This window comes from Salvelinus fontinalis, chromosome 30 (assembly GCF_029448725.1).
Source record: "Salvelinus fontinalis isolate EN_2023a chromosome 30, ASM2944872v1, whole genome shotgun sequence".
In the NCBI taxonomy this organism is placed as follows: Eukaryota; Metazoa; Chordata; class Actinopteri; order Salmoniformes; family Salmonidae; genus Salvelinus; species Salvelinus fontinalis.
This window is the reverse complement of record NC_074694.1, coordinates 10,866,639-10,884,889: the sequence shown is the minus strand read 5'-3', so window position 1 is coordinate 10,884,889 and position 18,251 is coordinate 10,866,639. Positions and strand designations below refer to the sequence as shown.

The following is an 18,251-nucleotide window of genomic DNA, read 5'->3' as shown; positions in this document are numbered from 1 at the left end:
TGGTCTTAATAATGTGCTTGGCGAATAGTTCTCCATGGCAATTTAAATAGCGTATACCGGCATGCTCCGCCTTCTGGACCCTACCCAGCCAATAGTATTACAGAGAGGAAGAACGCGTTGATGTAGGCTGATACATTTACACTGACGTATGAAACCGTGTGAGTGAAAATTCATAGGCTACAAACCGCAAGTAATGTTTTGGGAGACACATGTCAGGGGTTTGGATAGGAGGGTCATGCGTAACAACAAATGTGTTGTTTTTAGCGGTGCTTATTCATATTGATGATCGATTGTTCGTTTTTGGGTTGCCTGGGGCGGGGATGTCATCTCATTTTAGGCAGAACACAGGAACATAATTTCACCCTAAGGGTAGATTTTTCTAGTCTAAAAAGGGGACAAGTTATATATTTCAACCTCTCCCCGACCCAGTCTGTAATACCTACATGTTTCAAGCAGACCACCATAATCCCCGTGCCCATGAACGCCAAGGTAACCAGTCTAAATGACTACATGAAGTTGATGCAAAGAGTCAAGATTTGCAGTGTTGACCCTTCTTTTTCAAGACCTCTGCAATCCGCCCTGGCATGCTGTCATTTAACTTCTGGGCAACATCCTGACTGATGGCAGCCTATTCTTGTATAATCAATGCTTGGAGTTTGTCAGAACTTGTGGGTTTTTGTTTGTCCACCCGCCTCTTGAGGATTGACCACAAGTTCTCAATGGGACTAAGCTCGGGGAGTTTCCTGGCCATGGACCCAAAATATCATGTTTTGTTCCCCGAGCCACTTATTTATCACTTTTGCCTTATGGCAAGGTGCTCCATCATGCTGGAAAAGGCATTGTTCGTCACCAAACTGTTCCTGAATGGTTGGGAGAAGTTGCTCTCGGAGGATGTGTTGGTACCATTCTTTATTCATGGCTGTTCTTAGGCAAAATTGTGAGTGAGCCCACTCCCTTGGCTGAGAAGCAACCCCACAGATGAATGGTCTCAGGATGCTTTACTGTTGGCAAGACACAGGACTGATGGTAGCGCTCACCTTGTCTTCTCCGGACAAGCTTTTTTCCGGATGCCCCAAACAATCGTAAAGGGGATTCATCAGAGAAAATGACTTTACCCCAGTCTTCAGCAGTTCAATCCCTGTACCTTTTACAGAATATCAGTCTGTCCCTGATGTTTTTTTGAGAGAGAAGTGGCTTCTTTGCTGCCCTTCTTGACACCACCATCTTTGAAATGCAAGAGAAAGGCCATAATGTATTATTCCAGCCCAGGTGCAATATACATTTTGGCCACTAAATGGAGGCAGTGTATGTGCAAAGTTTTAGACTAATCCAATGAACCATTGGATTTCTGTTCAAAATCTTGTATCAAGACTGCCCAAATGTGTCCAATTTGTTAATAAAAAACGTTTTATGTTCAAAACGGTGCACTCTCCTCAAACAATAGCATGGTATTCTTTCACTGTAATAGCTACTGTAAATTGGACAGTGCAGTTAGATTAACAATAATTTAAGCTTTCTGCCCGTTAAGACGTGTCTATGTCCTGGGAAACTTTCTTGTTACTTTCTTGTTACTTACTACAACCTCATGCTAATCGCATTAGCCTACGATAGCTCAACCGTCCTGTAAAAACGTTAAAGTACAACTTAAGTTTTTTTTTGTACAACTTAAGCTTTTAAAACATTTTTTTACAACAATTTACAGTTGAAGTCGGATGTTTACATACACTTAGGTTGGAGTCATTAAAACTTGTTTTTCAACCACTCCACAAATTTCTTGTAAACAAACTATAGTTTTGGCAAGTCTGTTAGGACATCTACTTTGTGCATGACACAAGTAATTTTTTCAACAATTGTTTACAGACAGATTGTTTCACTTATAATTCACTGTATCACAAATGAAGTGGGCCAGAAGTTTACATACACTAAGTTGACTGTGCCTTTAAACAGCTTTGAAAATTCCATAAAATTATGTCACGGCTTTAGAAGCTTCTGATAGGGTAATTGACATAATTTGAGTCAATTGGAGGTGTACCTGTAGATGTATTTCAAGGCCTACCTTCAAACTTAGTGCATCTTTGCTTGACATCATGGGAAAATCAAAAGAAATCAGCCAAGACCTCAGGAAACACAATTAGAGTCTGGTTCATCCTTGGGAGCAATTTCCAAATGCCTGAAGGTACCACCTTCACCTGTGCAAACAATAGTACACAACTATTATCACCATGGGACCACGCAGCGGTCATACCGCTCCTAGAGATGAAAGTACTTTAGTGCGAAAAGTGCAAATCAATCCCAGAACAACAGCAAAGGACCTTGTGAAGATGCTGGAGGAAACAGATACAAAAGTATCTATATCCACAGTAAAACGAGTACTATATTGACATAACCTGAAAGGCTGCTCAGCAAGGAAGAAGCCACTGCTCCAAAACTGCAATAAATTTGCCAGACTACGGATTGCAACTGCACATGGGGACAAAGATCGTACTATTTGGAGAAATGTCCTCTGGTCTGATGAAACAAAAATAGAACTGTTTGGCCATAATGACCATCGTTATGTTTGGAGGAAAAAGGGGGAATCTTGCATGCCGAAGAACACCATTCCAATCGTGAAGCAAGGGGGTGGCAGCATCATGTTGTGGGGGTGCTTTGCTGCAGGAGGGACTGGTGCACTTCACAAAATAGATGGCATCACGAGGAGGGACAATTATTTTCATATATTGAAGCAACATCTCAAGACATCAGTCAGGAAGTTAAAGCTTGGTCGCAAATGGGTCTTCCAAATGGTCAATGACCCCAAGCATACTTCCAAAGTTGTGGCAAAATGGCTTAAGGACAACAAAGGCGAGGTATTGTAGTGGCCATCACAAAGCCCTGACCTCAATCCTACAGAAAATTAGTGGGCATAACTGAAAAAGCGTGTGCGAGAAAGGAGGCCTACAAACCTGACTCAGTTACACAAGCTCTGTCAGGAGGAATGGGCCAAAATTCACCCAAAATTCAAACTTGTGGAAGGCTACCCAAAATGTTTGACCCAATTTAAACAATTTAAAGGCAATGCTACCAAATACTAATTTAGTGTATGTAAACTTCTGACCCCCTGGGAATGTGATGAAAGACATAAAAGCTGAAGTAAATCATTCTCTCTACTATTATTCTGACATTTCGCATTCTTAAAATAAAGTGGTGATCCTAACTGACCTCAGACAGAGAATATTTACCAGGATTAAATGTCAGGCATTGTGAAAAACTGAGTTTAAATGTATTTGGCTAACGTGTATGTAAACTTCCAACTTCAACAGTATATTTTTGACTACTTTTACTTCCCTAAATTCCTAAAGAAAATAATGTACTTTTTACTGCATAAATTTTTCCTGACACCCAAAAGTACTTGTTACATTTTCAATGCTTAGCAGGACAGGAAAGTGGTCCAATTCACTCACTTATCAAGAGACCATCCCTGGTCATCCGTACTGCCTCTTATCTGGAGGACTCACTAAACACAAATGCTTCGTTTGTAAGTGATGTCTGCGTGTTGTGGTGTGCCCCTGGCTATCCTCAATTTTTTAAATGTTTATTTATCTCTTTATTTATCTTTTTCTCAAGTAGTATTTTTCTGGCTGACTTTCACTTTTTCTTGAGTCATTTTCTATGATGGTATCTTTACTTTTACTCAAGTATGACAATTGGGTACTTTTTCCACCACTGGCTATTACTTCAACTACCTCGTACCCTGGCACATTAACTCTGTACCTGTACTCCTTGTATATAGTCTCATTACTACCTCGTACCCTGGCACATTAACTCTGTACCTGTACTCCTTGTATATAGTCTCATTACTACCTCGTACCCCTGCACATTAACTCTGTACCTGTACTCCTTGTATATAGTCTCATTACTACCTCGTACCCCTGCACATTGACTCAGTACCTGTACTCCTTGTATATAGTCTCATTACTACCTCGTACCCTTGTCCATTAACTCAGTACCTGTACTCCTTGTATATAGTCTCATTACTACCTCGTGCCCTTGTCCATTAACTCAGTACCTGTACTCCTTGTATATAGTCTCATTACTACCTCGTACCCTGGCACATTGACTCGGTACCTGTACTCCTTGTATATAGTCTCATTACTACCTCGTACCCCTGCAAATTGACTCGGTACCTGTACTCCTTGTAAATAGTCGATTTACTACCTCGTACCCTGGCACATTAACTCAGTACCTGTACTCCTTGTATATAGTCTCATTACTACCTCGTACCCCTGCAAATTGACTCAGTACCTGTACTCCTTGTATATAGTCTCATTACTACCTCGTACCCCTGCACATTGACTCAGTACCTGTACTCCTTGTATATAGTCTCATTACTACCTCATACCCTTGTCCATTAACTCAGTACCTGTACTCCTTGTATATAGCCTTGCTAATGTTACCTATTGTTTTATTATTTTCTATTCTTATTTGCAAATGTTCTTACTTTTTAACTCAGCGTTGTTAGGAAAGGGCTCATGACTAAGTATTTCACGGTAAAGTCCACACCTGTTGTATTCGGCGCATGTGACAAATATATATTTTTTAGATTTGATAAAACTCCTAAATTTGCTTCACTTTTCAGGCAACAGGCTACTGTTACTGTCCCAGAGTAAAGAGTTGTTAAAAACTATTGAAATGGCTTCATAAGTGCCCATTAACGGATCTGATACACCACTCCATCCCACCTGAAATTATTACCCTACACAGGGGCAGACTGGCCATCTGTCAGTTCTGGAAAATGCCAAAGGGGCTGGACCATCTTTTAGTTGGGTTGGCTGTTCAAAATGTACAACAAAAAAATATATAAAACATTTTTTTAAAGGGATATGGGCGATAGCTTTTGGGCCTGTTAAGATTTTTTTAATGATTTTTGAGCAATTTCTCTGTTGTCATAATAAAATATAATGAGCATTTACGTGATCAGTGGCCAATGGCCAGCTCCCCTACCAAGATGAGCCGGCCTGGTTTTCTGATTGGCTGAGCTGGTCATGAATTCACATTCAAAGTCGAACGTGCATCAGCAGAGACCCACTCTGATTCTCTGTTATCAGACAGTAAAGATCATTGATCGTAAAAAAAAAAACTGAACGGTTAGAGAGACCAACAACAAAAGCCTCTTAAGTCCGACATTTGAAATTAACAACTTATTTTTCTAAAAGTTCTGTCTCTGCTGGTCCGAGTGTTGTGACAAAACAATGCACAGACAGAAAACAGAGAAAGACACACATTGACACAGGCGTAGCCTACTTATATTTCATTTGATTTATTTAACCCTTTATTTTACCAGGTAAGTGGGCTGAGAACACGTTCTCATTTACAGCAACGACCTGGGGAATAGTTACAGGGGGAGAGGAAGGGGGATGAATGAGCCAATTGGAAGCTGGGAATGATTACGTGGCCACGATGGGATGAGGGCCAGATTGGGAGTTTATCGGGGACACCGGGGTTAACATCCTTACTCTTACAATAAGTGCCATGGGATCTTTAATGACCTGAGAGAGTCAGGTCACCCGTTTAACGCCCCATCCGAAAGACAGCAACATACACAGGGCAATGTCCCCAATCGCTGCCTACTGCTGCCTGTTCATATTTTGGCTGTATAGCATGTGAAATAGTAGGTGCATTTACACTTAATTAGGGAAGGGGGGCTTCTGGGAACACTTATGATAGACACTAACATTTATGGGCTACAGAGCGGCGCAGCTGTCTAAGGCACTGCATCTCAGTGTAAGAGGTGTCACTGCAGTCCGTGGTTCAAATCCAGGCTGTGTCACAACCGGCCGTGATTGGGAGTCCCATAGGGCGGCACACAATTAGCCCAGTGTTGTCTGGGTTTTGCCGGTGGAGGCCGTCATTTTAAATAAGAATTTGTTCTTACCTGAGTTGCCTGTAATAGCCTGAAAATTAATTGCACTGAATTAATGCATAATAATTGTTAAATAATCCTGTTAAAAGTCTGTGTATTTACATTTCTTCATCAGTGTTTGTTTGTTTCTGAATCTCAATCTCTTCAGCCAGCAAGGCAAGGTTCTGAGTAGATGAAATGTAGTGAACGCTGGTGTCGGGTTACATTAAATATAACACGCCATTGGAGGATGGAAAGTCCCGCCTAAAATTTGATTTGCCCATCGGAGGGCCAGTCACTTCTTGGCATAAGGACACGCATATGGATACTGTCAAACGAAGCACAACGATGGAAATCTATCTGCATCCACAGAAACTAGTCCCATCGTTCTATGATAAACACAGAAGGTTTAAAATCGAATTCAAAAGAAGAATAATAGAGAGTCTGCCAGTTGCTTAATGTTTTGACTGTATATGTAGCCTAACAAACACTTAGCTAAGTGGGCAGAGGGGAGCACATGACAGGAATCCATTTGCAATATTAAGCAGTTAGGCTGTTATAAGTTAATATAAGTCAATGGTCAATCTATATTGACATTTATTCAGTGACAGACAGGCAGTGTGGTCCCCTGGCCTTCTGGTGACAGAGTGACAGACAGGCAGTGTGGTCCCCTGGCCTTCTGGTGACAGAGTGTCAGACAGGCAGTGTGGTCCCCTGGCCTTCTGGTGACAGAGTGACAACAGAAGAGAACAAGGAGAATCACAGAGTGACAGGCAGTGTGGTCCCCTGGCCTTCTGGTGACAGACAGACAGACAGACAGGCAGTGTGGTCCCCTGGCCTTCTGGTGACAGAGTGACAGACAGACAGGCAGTGTGGTCCCTTGGCCTTCTGGTGACAGAGTGACAGACAGACAGGCAGTGTGGTCCCTGGCCTTCTGGTGACAGAGTGACAGACAGACAGGCAGTGTGGTCCCCTGGCCTTCTGGTGACAGAGTGACAGACAGACAGACAGACAGACAGACAGACAGACAGACAGACAGACAGACAGAGAAGATACAGAGACTGACTGCACAACAAGGAGGCAAGAGAGGCCCAGTTATAGTGGTGAGTTGTAACTCCAGTGGGGGTTTTACATGTTGTATTTGTCTTAAACATGAGCTAGTTAAAAAAGAAGGAGGACCGTGTTTCACCGTCACTGGTAAAGTGAAAGTTGAGAAACGCTGTACTATAGTGTTCTGCCTATGTTATGTGGGCGCATTGATGTGAGCTTGGTTTGGATAAAATGCCACGGCTGAATATTTGTCCCAGTCTGCCCCTGGCCTTACATGTGTGCTCTCAATAAAATATACACTGACTGTACAAAACATTAGGAACACCTTCCTAATTTTTTGACCTCAGAACAGCCTCAATTTGTTCAGGGCATTGACTCTACAAGGTGTCGAAAGGGTTCCACAGCTGGCGTACGCTCTAATAATAGCAGGTCCTATATTTAACTGTCTGAACGTGAGTTCTGAGTTGGTTGTTGGCGCGCACAATATGTTTGCTTTTCATGCCCCGTTTACAACTACAGGAGTCAGACAGACGGTCAGTTTACAACTACAGGAGTCAGACAGACAGTCAGTTTACAACTACAGGAGTCAGACAGACAGTCAGTTTACAACTACAGGAGTCAGACAGACAGTCAGTTTATAACTACAGGAGTCAGACAGACAGTCAGTTAACAACTACAGGAGTCAGACAGACGGTCAGTTAACAACTACAGGAGTCAGACAGACAGTCAGTTTACAACTACAGGAGTCAGACAGACGTCAGTTTACAACTACAGGAGTCAGACAGACAGTCAGTTTACAACTACAGGAGTCAGACAGACGATCAGTTTACAACTACAGGAGTCAGACAGACGGTCAGTTTACAACTACAGGAGTCAGACAGACAGTCAGTTTACAACTACAGGAGTCAGACAGACGATCAGTTTACAACTACAGGAGTCAGACAGACGGTCAGTTAACAACTACAGGATTCAGACAGACAGTCAGTTTACAACTACAGGAGTCAGACAGACAGTCAGTTTATAACTACAGGAGTCAGACAGACGGTCAGTTAACAACTACAGGATTCAGACAGACGGTCAGTTTACAACTACAGGAGTCAGACAGACGATCAGTTTACAACTACAGGAGTCAGACAGACGATCAGTTTACAACTACAGGAGTCAGACAGACGGTCAGTTTACAACTACAGGAGTCAGACAGACGGTCAGTTTACAACTAAAGGAGTCAGACAGACAGTCAGTTTACAACTACAGGAGTCAGACAGACAGTCAGTTTACAACTACAGGAGTCAGACAGACGGTCAGTTTACAACTAAAGGAGTCAGACAGACAGTCAGTTTACAACTACAGGAGTCAGACAGACAGTCAGTTTACAACTGCAGGAGTCAGACAGACGGTCAGTTAATAACTACAGGAGTTAGACAGACGGTCAGTTAACAACTACAGGAGTCAGACAGACGGTCAGTTTACAACTACAGGAGTCAGACAGACGATCAGTTTACAACTACAGGAGTCAGACAGACGGTTAGTTTACAACTACAGGAGTCAGACAGACGGTCAGTTTACAACTACAGGAGTCAGACAGACGAACAGTTTACAACTACAGGAGTCAGACAGACAGTCATGCCACTCCGGGCCACAAGGTGGAGAGCACGAGACTGACATTGGAACATGATTGGCTCCCACATGAGCTCTCCTCTGATGCTGTGTGGAGGAAGTATGAGTGAGCAACGTGGAGACATGTCTTATCTAGAGCCACTTACAGTGAGTGCATGAATCTTAAGATACATAGGTGAGACAACAACATATCACAATCGTATCAAGTACATTTACACCACATGTTATATGTCTTGGACAATATTGTAGTTTTTTTATAGATTTATTATGCTCTGAAGAAAACATTATACTCCCCCAATGACATTATTGCATTAAACATCCCTGTAAATCAAAGCAAGTGAAAGGCACGTGCAGAGTCAGTGTGATCAGCTTGCTGTAAGTCCAAGTTCCCTTGTCATTCAGTGCCTTTGTTCTTACAGACAAATCCCAAAAGCTCTGACGAAGGCCGTGTGGCCGATACGTAAGCTTATTAAATATCGGTGATACTATCAAGAGCAGTGTGCGGTTTCCTTTTCCTTCTTCTTACAGACATAGACCAGACACACCAGATGCCAAGTGCTGTACTGCCACCAATGCCACGGAGCTGGGTACTGTAAATGCCAGGTATTGGGCTGCGGTGTGTATCCAGTTGGCAGACGAATGCCAGACTAACAGGCGTTTACACCACAACGATCACAATATGTCCCTAAATAAAAGTTTACACACCCAATTACAGGTTACCTACTGCAACTAAAGACTGAGTAACAGACTGGTTTAATGCTGATGTTCCTACAGTAACATATTAAGTAACAACATCTCAAGGATGATCAATGGAAACAGGATGCACCTGAGCTCCATTTCGAGTCTCATAGCAAAGGTTCTGAATACTTACGTAAATAAGGTATTTTTTTTATTTTTTATGTACATTTACAAAAATGTCTAAAAACTTGATTTTGTTTTGTCATTATGGGGTATTGTGATGTCATTACGGGGTATTGTGATGTCATTATGGGGTATTGTGTGTAGATTGATGAGGACATTTTTTTATTTAATCCATTTCAGAATAAGGTTGTAACGTAACAAAATGTGGAAAAAGTGAAAGGGTCTGAATACTTTCCCTAAGTAACAACGTAACGTGAGTCATGAATGTTACTACATGCTGCATATTCAAGAATCTGAGCCCAGTTTTTGAAAAGATTTCGCCTATCGGTTAGAATTAAATGCATAGAAATATAATGAACGGAGTGGACGAATCAATGTCTTGATAGGGATATCCGTTCTATTCGTTATATTTCTATGCATTTTATCCTAGCTGACAGGCGAAATTCAGCTTGATAATAAAATAAAAATACCGGGCCTTGATGATTGATTTGTCAATGATGAAACTACCAACAACAAAACACCACCACCACTATCATCAGTATATCTACATTTAGTGCAAATGATAAAAGTAAGGAATAGGGATGTTTAATTGATCAATGTATGTTTTTAAAAGTCCCCTACAGTCAAAATCAAGTTTTCCATGGAATTTGGATGTTATTTGGATGAAACCAGATCAAAGTAGTATGACTAAAGCATGAAAAATGACTGTTGCTTCTACGTTGATGAAGTGTAATCATAAAGTCACTGGTCCCCTTCCCCATGTCAATCACTTGGATTCAGGAGGCGGGATTACCACCAGCCTTTTGTGACATCACAAAAAGCCTCTCATTTTAATACACCAATGGGCAACATCTTATTCTCTTACCTAATTTAAATACCTACAGCCTTGTTATCAACATGGCAGAAAGCATGTTCTCAGAGGGGCATTGTTTTACAGAGCTAGTTAACTAGTCTACTGGTGCCAAAATGTCACTGCAGCTTGTCAGCAAACAGAGTTAGATGGTTCCACTATTCATCTAAGGCAAAGATACTTACAGGTTTCCACTTTCATCTGTGTCTGGTGTTAGATAGTAGATGGATAGCTTTGTCTTCAGCCAGCATAAAACAAACACAGGGGGGAGGGTTGCCCAAAACTCAGACACAGTCGTCATGTCATTACATCAAGAGACATGCCAAACGGAAGAAATGCAAACTTCTTGACATCATTGATAGTCATGATATATGAGCATTGTCTGACACACACACACGCACACACACACACACACACACACACACACACACACACACACACACACACACACACACACACACACACACACACACACACACACACACACACACACACACACACACACACACACACACACACACACACACATACAGTTGAAGTCGGAAGTCTACATACACTTAGGTTGGAGTCATTAAAACTCGTTTTTCAACCACTCCACAAATGTCTTGTTAACAAACTATAGTTTTGGCAAGTCGGTTAGGACATCTACTTTGTGCATGACACAAGTAATTTTTCCAACAATTGTTTACAGACAGATTATTTCACTTATAATTTACTGTATCACAATTCCAGTGGGTCAGAAGTTTACATACACTAAGTTGACTGTGCCTTTAAACAGCTTGGAAAATTCCCGAAAATGCCTTTGAACAGGGTATGGTAGCATGTGCCAGGTGCAACGGTTTGAGTCATGAACTGCAAAGCTGCTGGGTTTTTCACTCTCAACTGTTTCCCGTGTGTATCAAGAATTGTCCACCACCCAAAGGACATTCAGCCAACTTGACACCACTGTGGGGAACATTGGAGTCAACATGGGCCAGCATCCCGGTGAATTAGGTAACGGTAAATTAGTCTAGTTAATCCAGCCAGCTATCTAAACTTGTAGTAATCATGGTTGAATTACCGACCGAGCACGCAGGACACGTGCCCAGGAGCCCTGACCTCCAGGGGGCCCTCATTGATTTTGTTGTTTTTAGATTGATAAGTTAGTCTAGCCATCTTAATGGGCCCCCATTGATTCTGTTGTTTTTAGATTGATAAATTAGTCTAGCCATCTCAATTGGGCCCCCATTGATTTTGTAAGTCACTCTCACTCAGATATCATACTAACCTGGCATAAGTCAGGGCTATGCAACATTTTGCTTAGGGCCCCCAAGAGGCTTTCTGGGTATGGATGTGGATGTGCGAACGCAGACCTGCGAGCCACTATGGCCCCGCATAATGCGTGCCCCCCCCCCCCCCCCCACTTTCCATCAAAACAACTCTCTTCTTCTCCGCTAGGATACAAGGATTGCAGGCATGTGCTTTGTCAGTGGCTGTGATGTAGCGTTCAGCAAGGGGTTGATGGACAGTCCAGAATAACGAATGAAATGGAAGGCGGGACATCCTAGCTTCAAATAGTGTCAGATTTCACAGCCTGAGTCACAAGCTAAAGAGATATACTCCCGAGTCTGTGGGAACTCGGCTATTGCTGAATGCAAGAAATGTCGATATACGTGTACACAGATACATTTTTGAGCAGATTTCTTGGTTGGGACCTGTACTCGACCCATGCTATCTCCCTTTTAAGGGACTATAATAATATATAATATATGAATTTAGCAGACTCCTTCTAAGTGGCTAACCTGTGCAGAATGCCTGTCTGCTCTTACTGTTGCCTGTGAAAACATTGTCAATTGTCCATGAGTTCATTTCTATTTTATTCTATTTTACCTTTATTTGACCAGCTTAGTCTCATTGATATTAACAATCTATGTTATTTTTTATTTTATTAGGATCCCCATTAGCTATTTCGTAAGCGCCAGCTACTTTTCCTGGGGTCCACACAAAACATGAAACATGACATAATACAGAACAATAATAGACAAGAACAGCTCAAGAACAGACCTACATCAATTTGAAAACGGCACACATAGCCTACATATCAATACATACACACAAGATATCTAGGTCCAATAGGGGAGAGGCGTTGTGCCGTGAGGTGTTGCTTTATCTGTTTTTTGAAACCAGGTTTGCTGTTTATTTGAGCAATATGAGATGGAAGGGAGTGTGTTGTCAAAAAAGCAGAGCATCTTTCTATTATGGATAGACCTCTCCCCATCTCCCCAACCATTGAATCTATATGTTTTGACCATGACAGTTTACAATCTAAGGTAACACCAAGGATTTTAGTCACCTCAACTTGTTCAACAGCCACACCATTCATTACCAGATTCAGCTGAAGTCCACCCATTCCAAAACAGACTGCAGCTCTTCGTTAAGGGTTTCAGTGACTTCATTAGCTGTGGTTGCTGATGCGTATATGATTGAATCATCAGCAAACACGGACACATATGCTTTTTTAATTGCCAGTGGCGGTTCACTGACAAATGTAGAAAAAAGTAGAGGGCCTAGAGAGCTGCCCTGCGGTACACCACACTTTGCATGTTTGACATTAGAGCATCTTCCATTAAAGGAAACCCTCTGAGTTCTATTAGATAGAAAGTTCTGAACCCACGATAAGGCAGAGGTTGGAAAGCCAGAAAACATACGTTTTCTCAACAACAAGTTATAGTCGGTAATATCAAAGGCTGCACTGAAATCTAATCCTCTTATTATCAATTTGTTTCAACCAATCATCAGTAATTTGTGTCAGTACATGTCGAGTGCCCCTCTCTATAAGCAGGCTGAAAGTATCTTGTTCATTTGTTTACAAAGAAGTAGCATTGTATTTGGTCAAACACATTTTTTTCCCAACAGTTTGCTAAGAGCTGGCAGAACTAGTAAAGGCCGCTTTACCACTCTTCGGTAGCGGAATGACTTTGGCTTCCCTCCAAGTTGTCAATGCCAGGAGGTTTGTCATCATTGATCAATAACAATAATTTTTTCACCTCTCCCACACTAACTTTACGAAATTGAAACTGGAATTGCTTTCCTTTCATTACAAGTTTTTTCATGCATGAGTACGATGGCCCACTGTTGGAGTACACTGTTGGAGTACACTGTTGGAGTGCAACGTATTTGTCTTTCTGCCCATCATTTCATTTCCATCATTCTTTCTATCATTGATATTGGCTTCATAATACAGTTTCTTCTTCTTTTTGTTGAGTTTAGTCACATCATTTCTCAATTTTCAGTAAGTCAGCCAGTCAGATGTGCAGCCACTCCTTTTGCCCCATCTCTTTCAACCATACAGTTTTTCAGTTCCTCATCAATCCATGGAGTCATAACAGTTTCTTACCACGTGCATGTTTATCAAAAATTGGAAGAAGAAATTTCATATATGCATCAAGTCCAACATCTGGATGCTCCTTATTAATCACATCAGACCAACAATATCTTTTACATCATCCACAGCAACATCTTTTGTATGATCTCTTATATACTATTTTAGGCCCAGCATTTGGAACATTGGTTTTCGTGGACAAAGCCACTATGTTGTGATCACTGCATTCAACGGTGTACGGACACAGCTTTAGAACAAAGTTATACAGTGTTAGTTAAAAATGTGACCAATACTTGTGGATGATCTTGTTCCTGTGGTGTTTGTAAACACCCTGGTAGGTTGGTTAATAACCTGAACCAGGTTACAGGCACTGCTTGCTGTGAGAAGCTTCCTCTTGAGCAGACAGCTTGATGAAAACCAGTCAATGTTTAGGAAAGACGAGACCGAAATAGCAGCACACAAAGTTGCAGACACATTTAAAACATAAAACACAAAGCACTACAGTTAAAAAAAAATCTATTTACACATTGAACAGCAAGATGGTTTGGGAAAGTGTGGTAAAACTAGCAGTCAAAACATTGACAGCCCCCTACTTCGTTTTATATCATAGAGTTTAACGTGGCTTTAAACTCATTTTCCATTATACAATTTAACCTATTAAGCTTTAAACTCATTTAAAGAGCCGAGCTCCTGTAATTTCAGGGCCTTTTGAAACTTGTTACAAGCGGAAGGAGCAGAGAACCGGAAAGCATTTTCACCTAGCTCTGTACGGGGCCTTTGGCACAATCAACAAAACACAGTCATGTGAGCGCAGGCGATAGTTTTCATTTGTCTGCTGGACAATGTAGTTACACAAGTAAAATGGGAGCTGTCTCAATATGGCCTTATAAATAGAAACGTACCAATGACTTCATATGCGAAGAGCTAAGGAAGACCAGTCCACTCTCATGTAGAGGGTACAATGATGAGTGAGGGCTTTGGAGTTAGTAACAAACTGCAGTGCTCCGTGGTACACAGTCCAGCATACGTAATGACATCACAGGGTACACAGTCCAGCATACGTAATGACATCACAGGGTACACAGTCCAGCATACGTAATGACATCACAGGGTACACAGTCCAGCATACGTAATGACATCACAGGGTACACAGTCCAGCATACGTAATGACATCACAGGGTACACAGTCCAGCATACGTAATGACATCACAGGGTACACAGTCCAGCATACGTAATGACATCACAGGGTACACAGTCCAGCATACGTAATAACATCACAGGATACACAGTCCAGCATACGTAATGACATCACAGGGTACACAGTCCAGCATACGTAATGACATCACAGGGTACACAGTCCAGCATACGTAATGACATCACAGGGTACACAGTCCAGCATACGTAATGACATCACAGGGGCTTACATGTACAGGATATCACCAGACTCAATTACAGGTAAGAAAGTAGTGGAAACAAGCCTCTTTCTCGCTTCTAATGAAAAACATGACTTAATACCAAAATAAAAACTTGAGCTTAAGCTTTTTCACAAGACCTATGATGTTTAAAGGTGAGACATTCATCTATCAAGAAACCCAAGTACAATACGTACAATGTGTGGTTTAAAGGTGAGACATTCATCTATCGAGAAACCCAAGTACAATACGTACAATGTGTGGTTTAAAGGTGAGACATTCATCTATCGAGAAACCCAAGTACAATACGTACAATGTGGGGTTTAAAGGTGAGACATTCATCTATCGAGAAACCCAAGTACAATACGTACAATGTGGGGTTTAAAGGTGAGACATTCATCTATCGAGAAACCCAAGTACTTCTTAGTTGCTAGTCTTTCTATTTGTTTGTCCTGCACATTGACTTTATGTGGAAGAGTCTGAGGTTTCATCTTAGATATCGTGAAAACAATCAACTTTGTCTTTTCAGCATTTGAAAGCAACTTCAGCGTACAGAGCCTGGACAATAGTAAAGGCAGACTGCAATGGCCATGTTTCTGAATGACCATTGGCCAGTTACAATGAAATTGTGTTGGTATTGCCATGTCAGCAGAACATCTACGTCAGAATGGGGTTCCTTGGAATACACAAATGTCCTTGGTCCTCGCAAACTGCTGCGATAGTAGCAACCGTGGCTGCATGTACCTCAGGTTCTGTGGTGCCGTTTACCAGTTCCACAGTCACCATCGGGGGTTTGCAATTAATGCTTGGGCGATTGGGGTGTGGGGAGTGGAGCGGGGAGTGGAGCGGGGAGTGGAGCGGGGAGTGGCGCGGGGAGTGGCGCGGGGAGTGGCGCGGGGAGTGGCGCGGGGAGTGGCGCGGGGAACGCCGAAGCTTAATTTGATCGTACTCTTCTGCGCTGACCTCCGGAACCAGGACCTTAGCAGTGTGGTGGAACATGGAGTAGTCTACCTTGTAGTATTTCAGGTTTACATTCAGCATATCTTGGAACAGATGTCCCCAGTGAATCTCGTCGGGTGTGTAGGAGGTGCGAGTCTGGTGCAGGATGCCCGTCGAGTCGTCCGTGTAGGTGAAGGACACCACCAGCTCAAAGTCGTCTTTCCGAAGATCCTCCAGGCTCATGCGGTAGAGTGGAGTACCGGGCTCAATAATGTGGAAGATAGTGGTTGGTATGGCTAAAAGAATATCACTCTGTTTGATTTCCAGGTCCTTGTAGTTGATGTCCACCCTCCCAGTGGCGTGCATGGTGGGGCGGAAGATTTGAGCACGAGCCGTCCCCTCCACCATGTGGTGCTGGCGGAAGTCCCCGATCCTCCATGACAGGCACAAACGGCCATTTCGCAAGTTGATGACAGCGCAGTTGCTGAAGCCTACCGTCTGCGTCAGTTTCCGTGTCGATGCCATCTCTGCCACAGCGATACCGATGACAAATGTATCAATAAAACAGCTGATGACATCTTGCACGGTTACGACGATGATTGCCACCATGCAGTTCTCTGACATCCCTCTAAAACCATAACCGATTGTGGTCTGGGTCTCCAGTGAGAATAGGAAAGCCGCGGTGAAGTCCCTCACCTCGTACATACAAGGGGCGTTAGTAGGGTCCTTAATGTCGCCGTTAGCCAGGGCGATCACCCAGTAGAGGATGCCGAAGAAGAGCCAGGAGAGGGTGTAGGAGAGGGTGAAGATGAGGAACATAACTCTCCACCTTATCTCCACCAGCGTAGTAAAGATGTCGGTGACGTACATGAGCCACTCCTCAGGAACATGGCGGAACAGGACATTGCAGTTGCCATCTTTGCGGACGTAGCGACGCTTCTTGTGCTGGTATCCGATCTCGGACTTCACGGCGATCAGGGGAGTGGTGTAGGCGTCGACAGAGGGATCAGAGGGACTAATCTCTGTGTAGTCATTGTTCATCCTGTAAGATCTGGGAAGAAGACAGGACAGGAAAATAATGTTTATTGGTTTTATTATCTGCTGTATAACACTGAACATGTCACTGTTATGAATTGTAGTCTTTAGATTAGGTGGACAACCCGTGATTTGGTTCTGGATTCTGAGATTCTGAATTGTAGTCTTTAGATTAGGTGGACAACCCGTGATTTGGTTCTGGATTCCGAGATTCTGAATTGAGAATTATGTACCAGAACATTGAAATCAAACATATTCACCATCATTCAGAATACATATTTTTACTTGAATTTTGTGGCATTTGAAGGACACCAGTTTTGTAGCAGCACACTCCTCCAGATACAACCACATTGTTTATTGGTGGGTCATAGGAATTTTGAGTGAGTGGATTTGGGTTGGGTGTTTGTGTGTTAGGGAGGAGAATGCTTATAGGGAGAGGTTGTGCCATTCCATCATAATGATGGAATGTTTCGGCGATTGGAAACCACATGATGGTGAGTTGGGAGACTTTCCCTCTGAGGTTCACTGGTAGTGAACTGTATTTAGACAGGGAACAGTTGAGTTGAGATGAGATTTGGTCTCTCTCTGTTTATTACCAAAAACGGTGTCTTGAGGGAGAGACAACATGCACAGACAGACATCAAAAAATGCACACACACACACACATACACACACACACCAGTGAATTCATTACATTCCATCACATTTTCCACACTCTCTTATGATAAGGAATAACATACGAAAGTTTCAAAAAGAATTGACACTTATATATTAATTGCACTTGAAGGGACTGCTTATTTTTCATGTTTTCCCTGACCTTGCCTTGTCTGTTTTCCCCACTTGGAAGAAGTGCTTTTCAGCTGGACTGAATGACTAGGAAATGGAAAATCCTGCATGTGTACGTACACACAGTGGAAAATAATACCTCTTTTTACTTTTTTTTTTTTTTTTTACAGTTTGATTTATGTTGACCAATGTTTTTATACATGAATTAGGATATGATATACAGCTTGACTGCCACTTTATCGCCCATATCTTTTTAAACCTTAGTCAAAAAGGCTCTTCAATGTGGTTCACCTAGCCACAACTAGCTTGCCCGTTTTCCACCGGCTTTTACTACGGTTATTGCCGGGCCGAGGAAGTAATTAGCAACAATGTCTGCCATGTATCAAACAGATTGGCACCCTATTCCATTTGGGACACAGCCAATCTCCGACCGCTCCTGTCTTGAATGTCCTCACCCAGATG

The 18,251-nt window shown here is 42.4% G+C and overlaps 1 protein-coding gene across 1 annotated transcript in view; it reads right to left on the bottom strand.

The window, feature by feature from the left end:
* Positions 1–14,076: 14,076 nt before the first annotated feature.
* Positions 14,077–18,251, bottom strand: part of LOC129828476 (inward rectifier potassium channel 16-like) — a 17,027-nt gene continuing 12,852 nt past the window's right edge. The window contains exon 2 of the mRNA XM_055889509.1: positions 14,077–17,019. Coding sequence (XP_055745484.1) covers positions 15,687–17,009 — 1,323 coding nt within the window. The 5' untranslated portion in view covers positions 17,010–17,019 and the 3' untranslated portion in view covers positions 14,077–15,686. The remainder of the gene's footprint in view (positions 17,020–18,251) is intronic.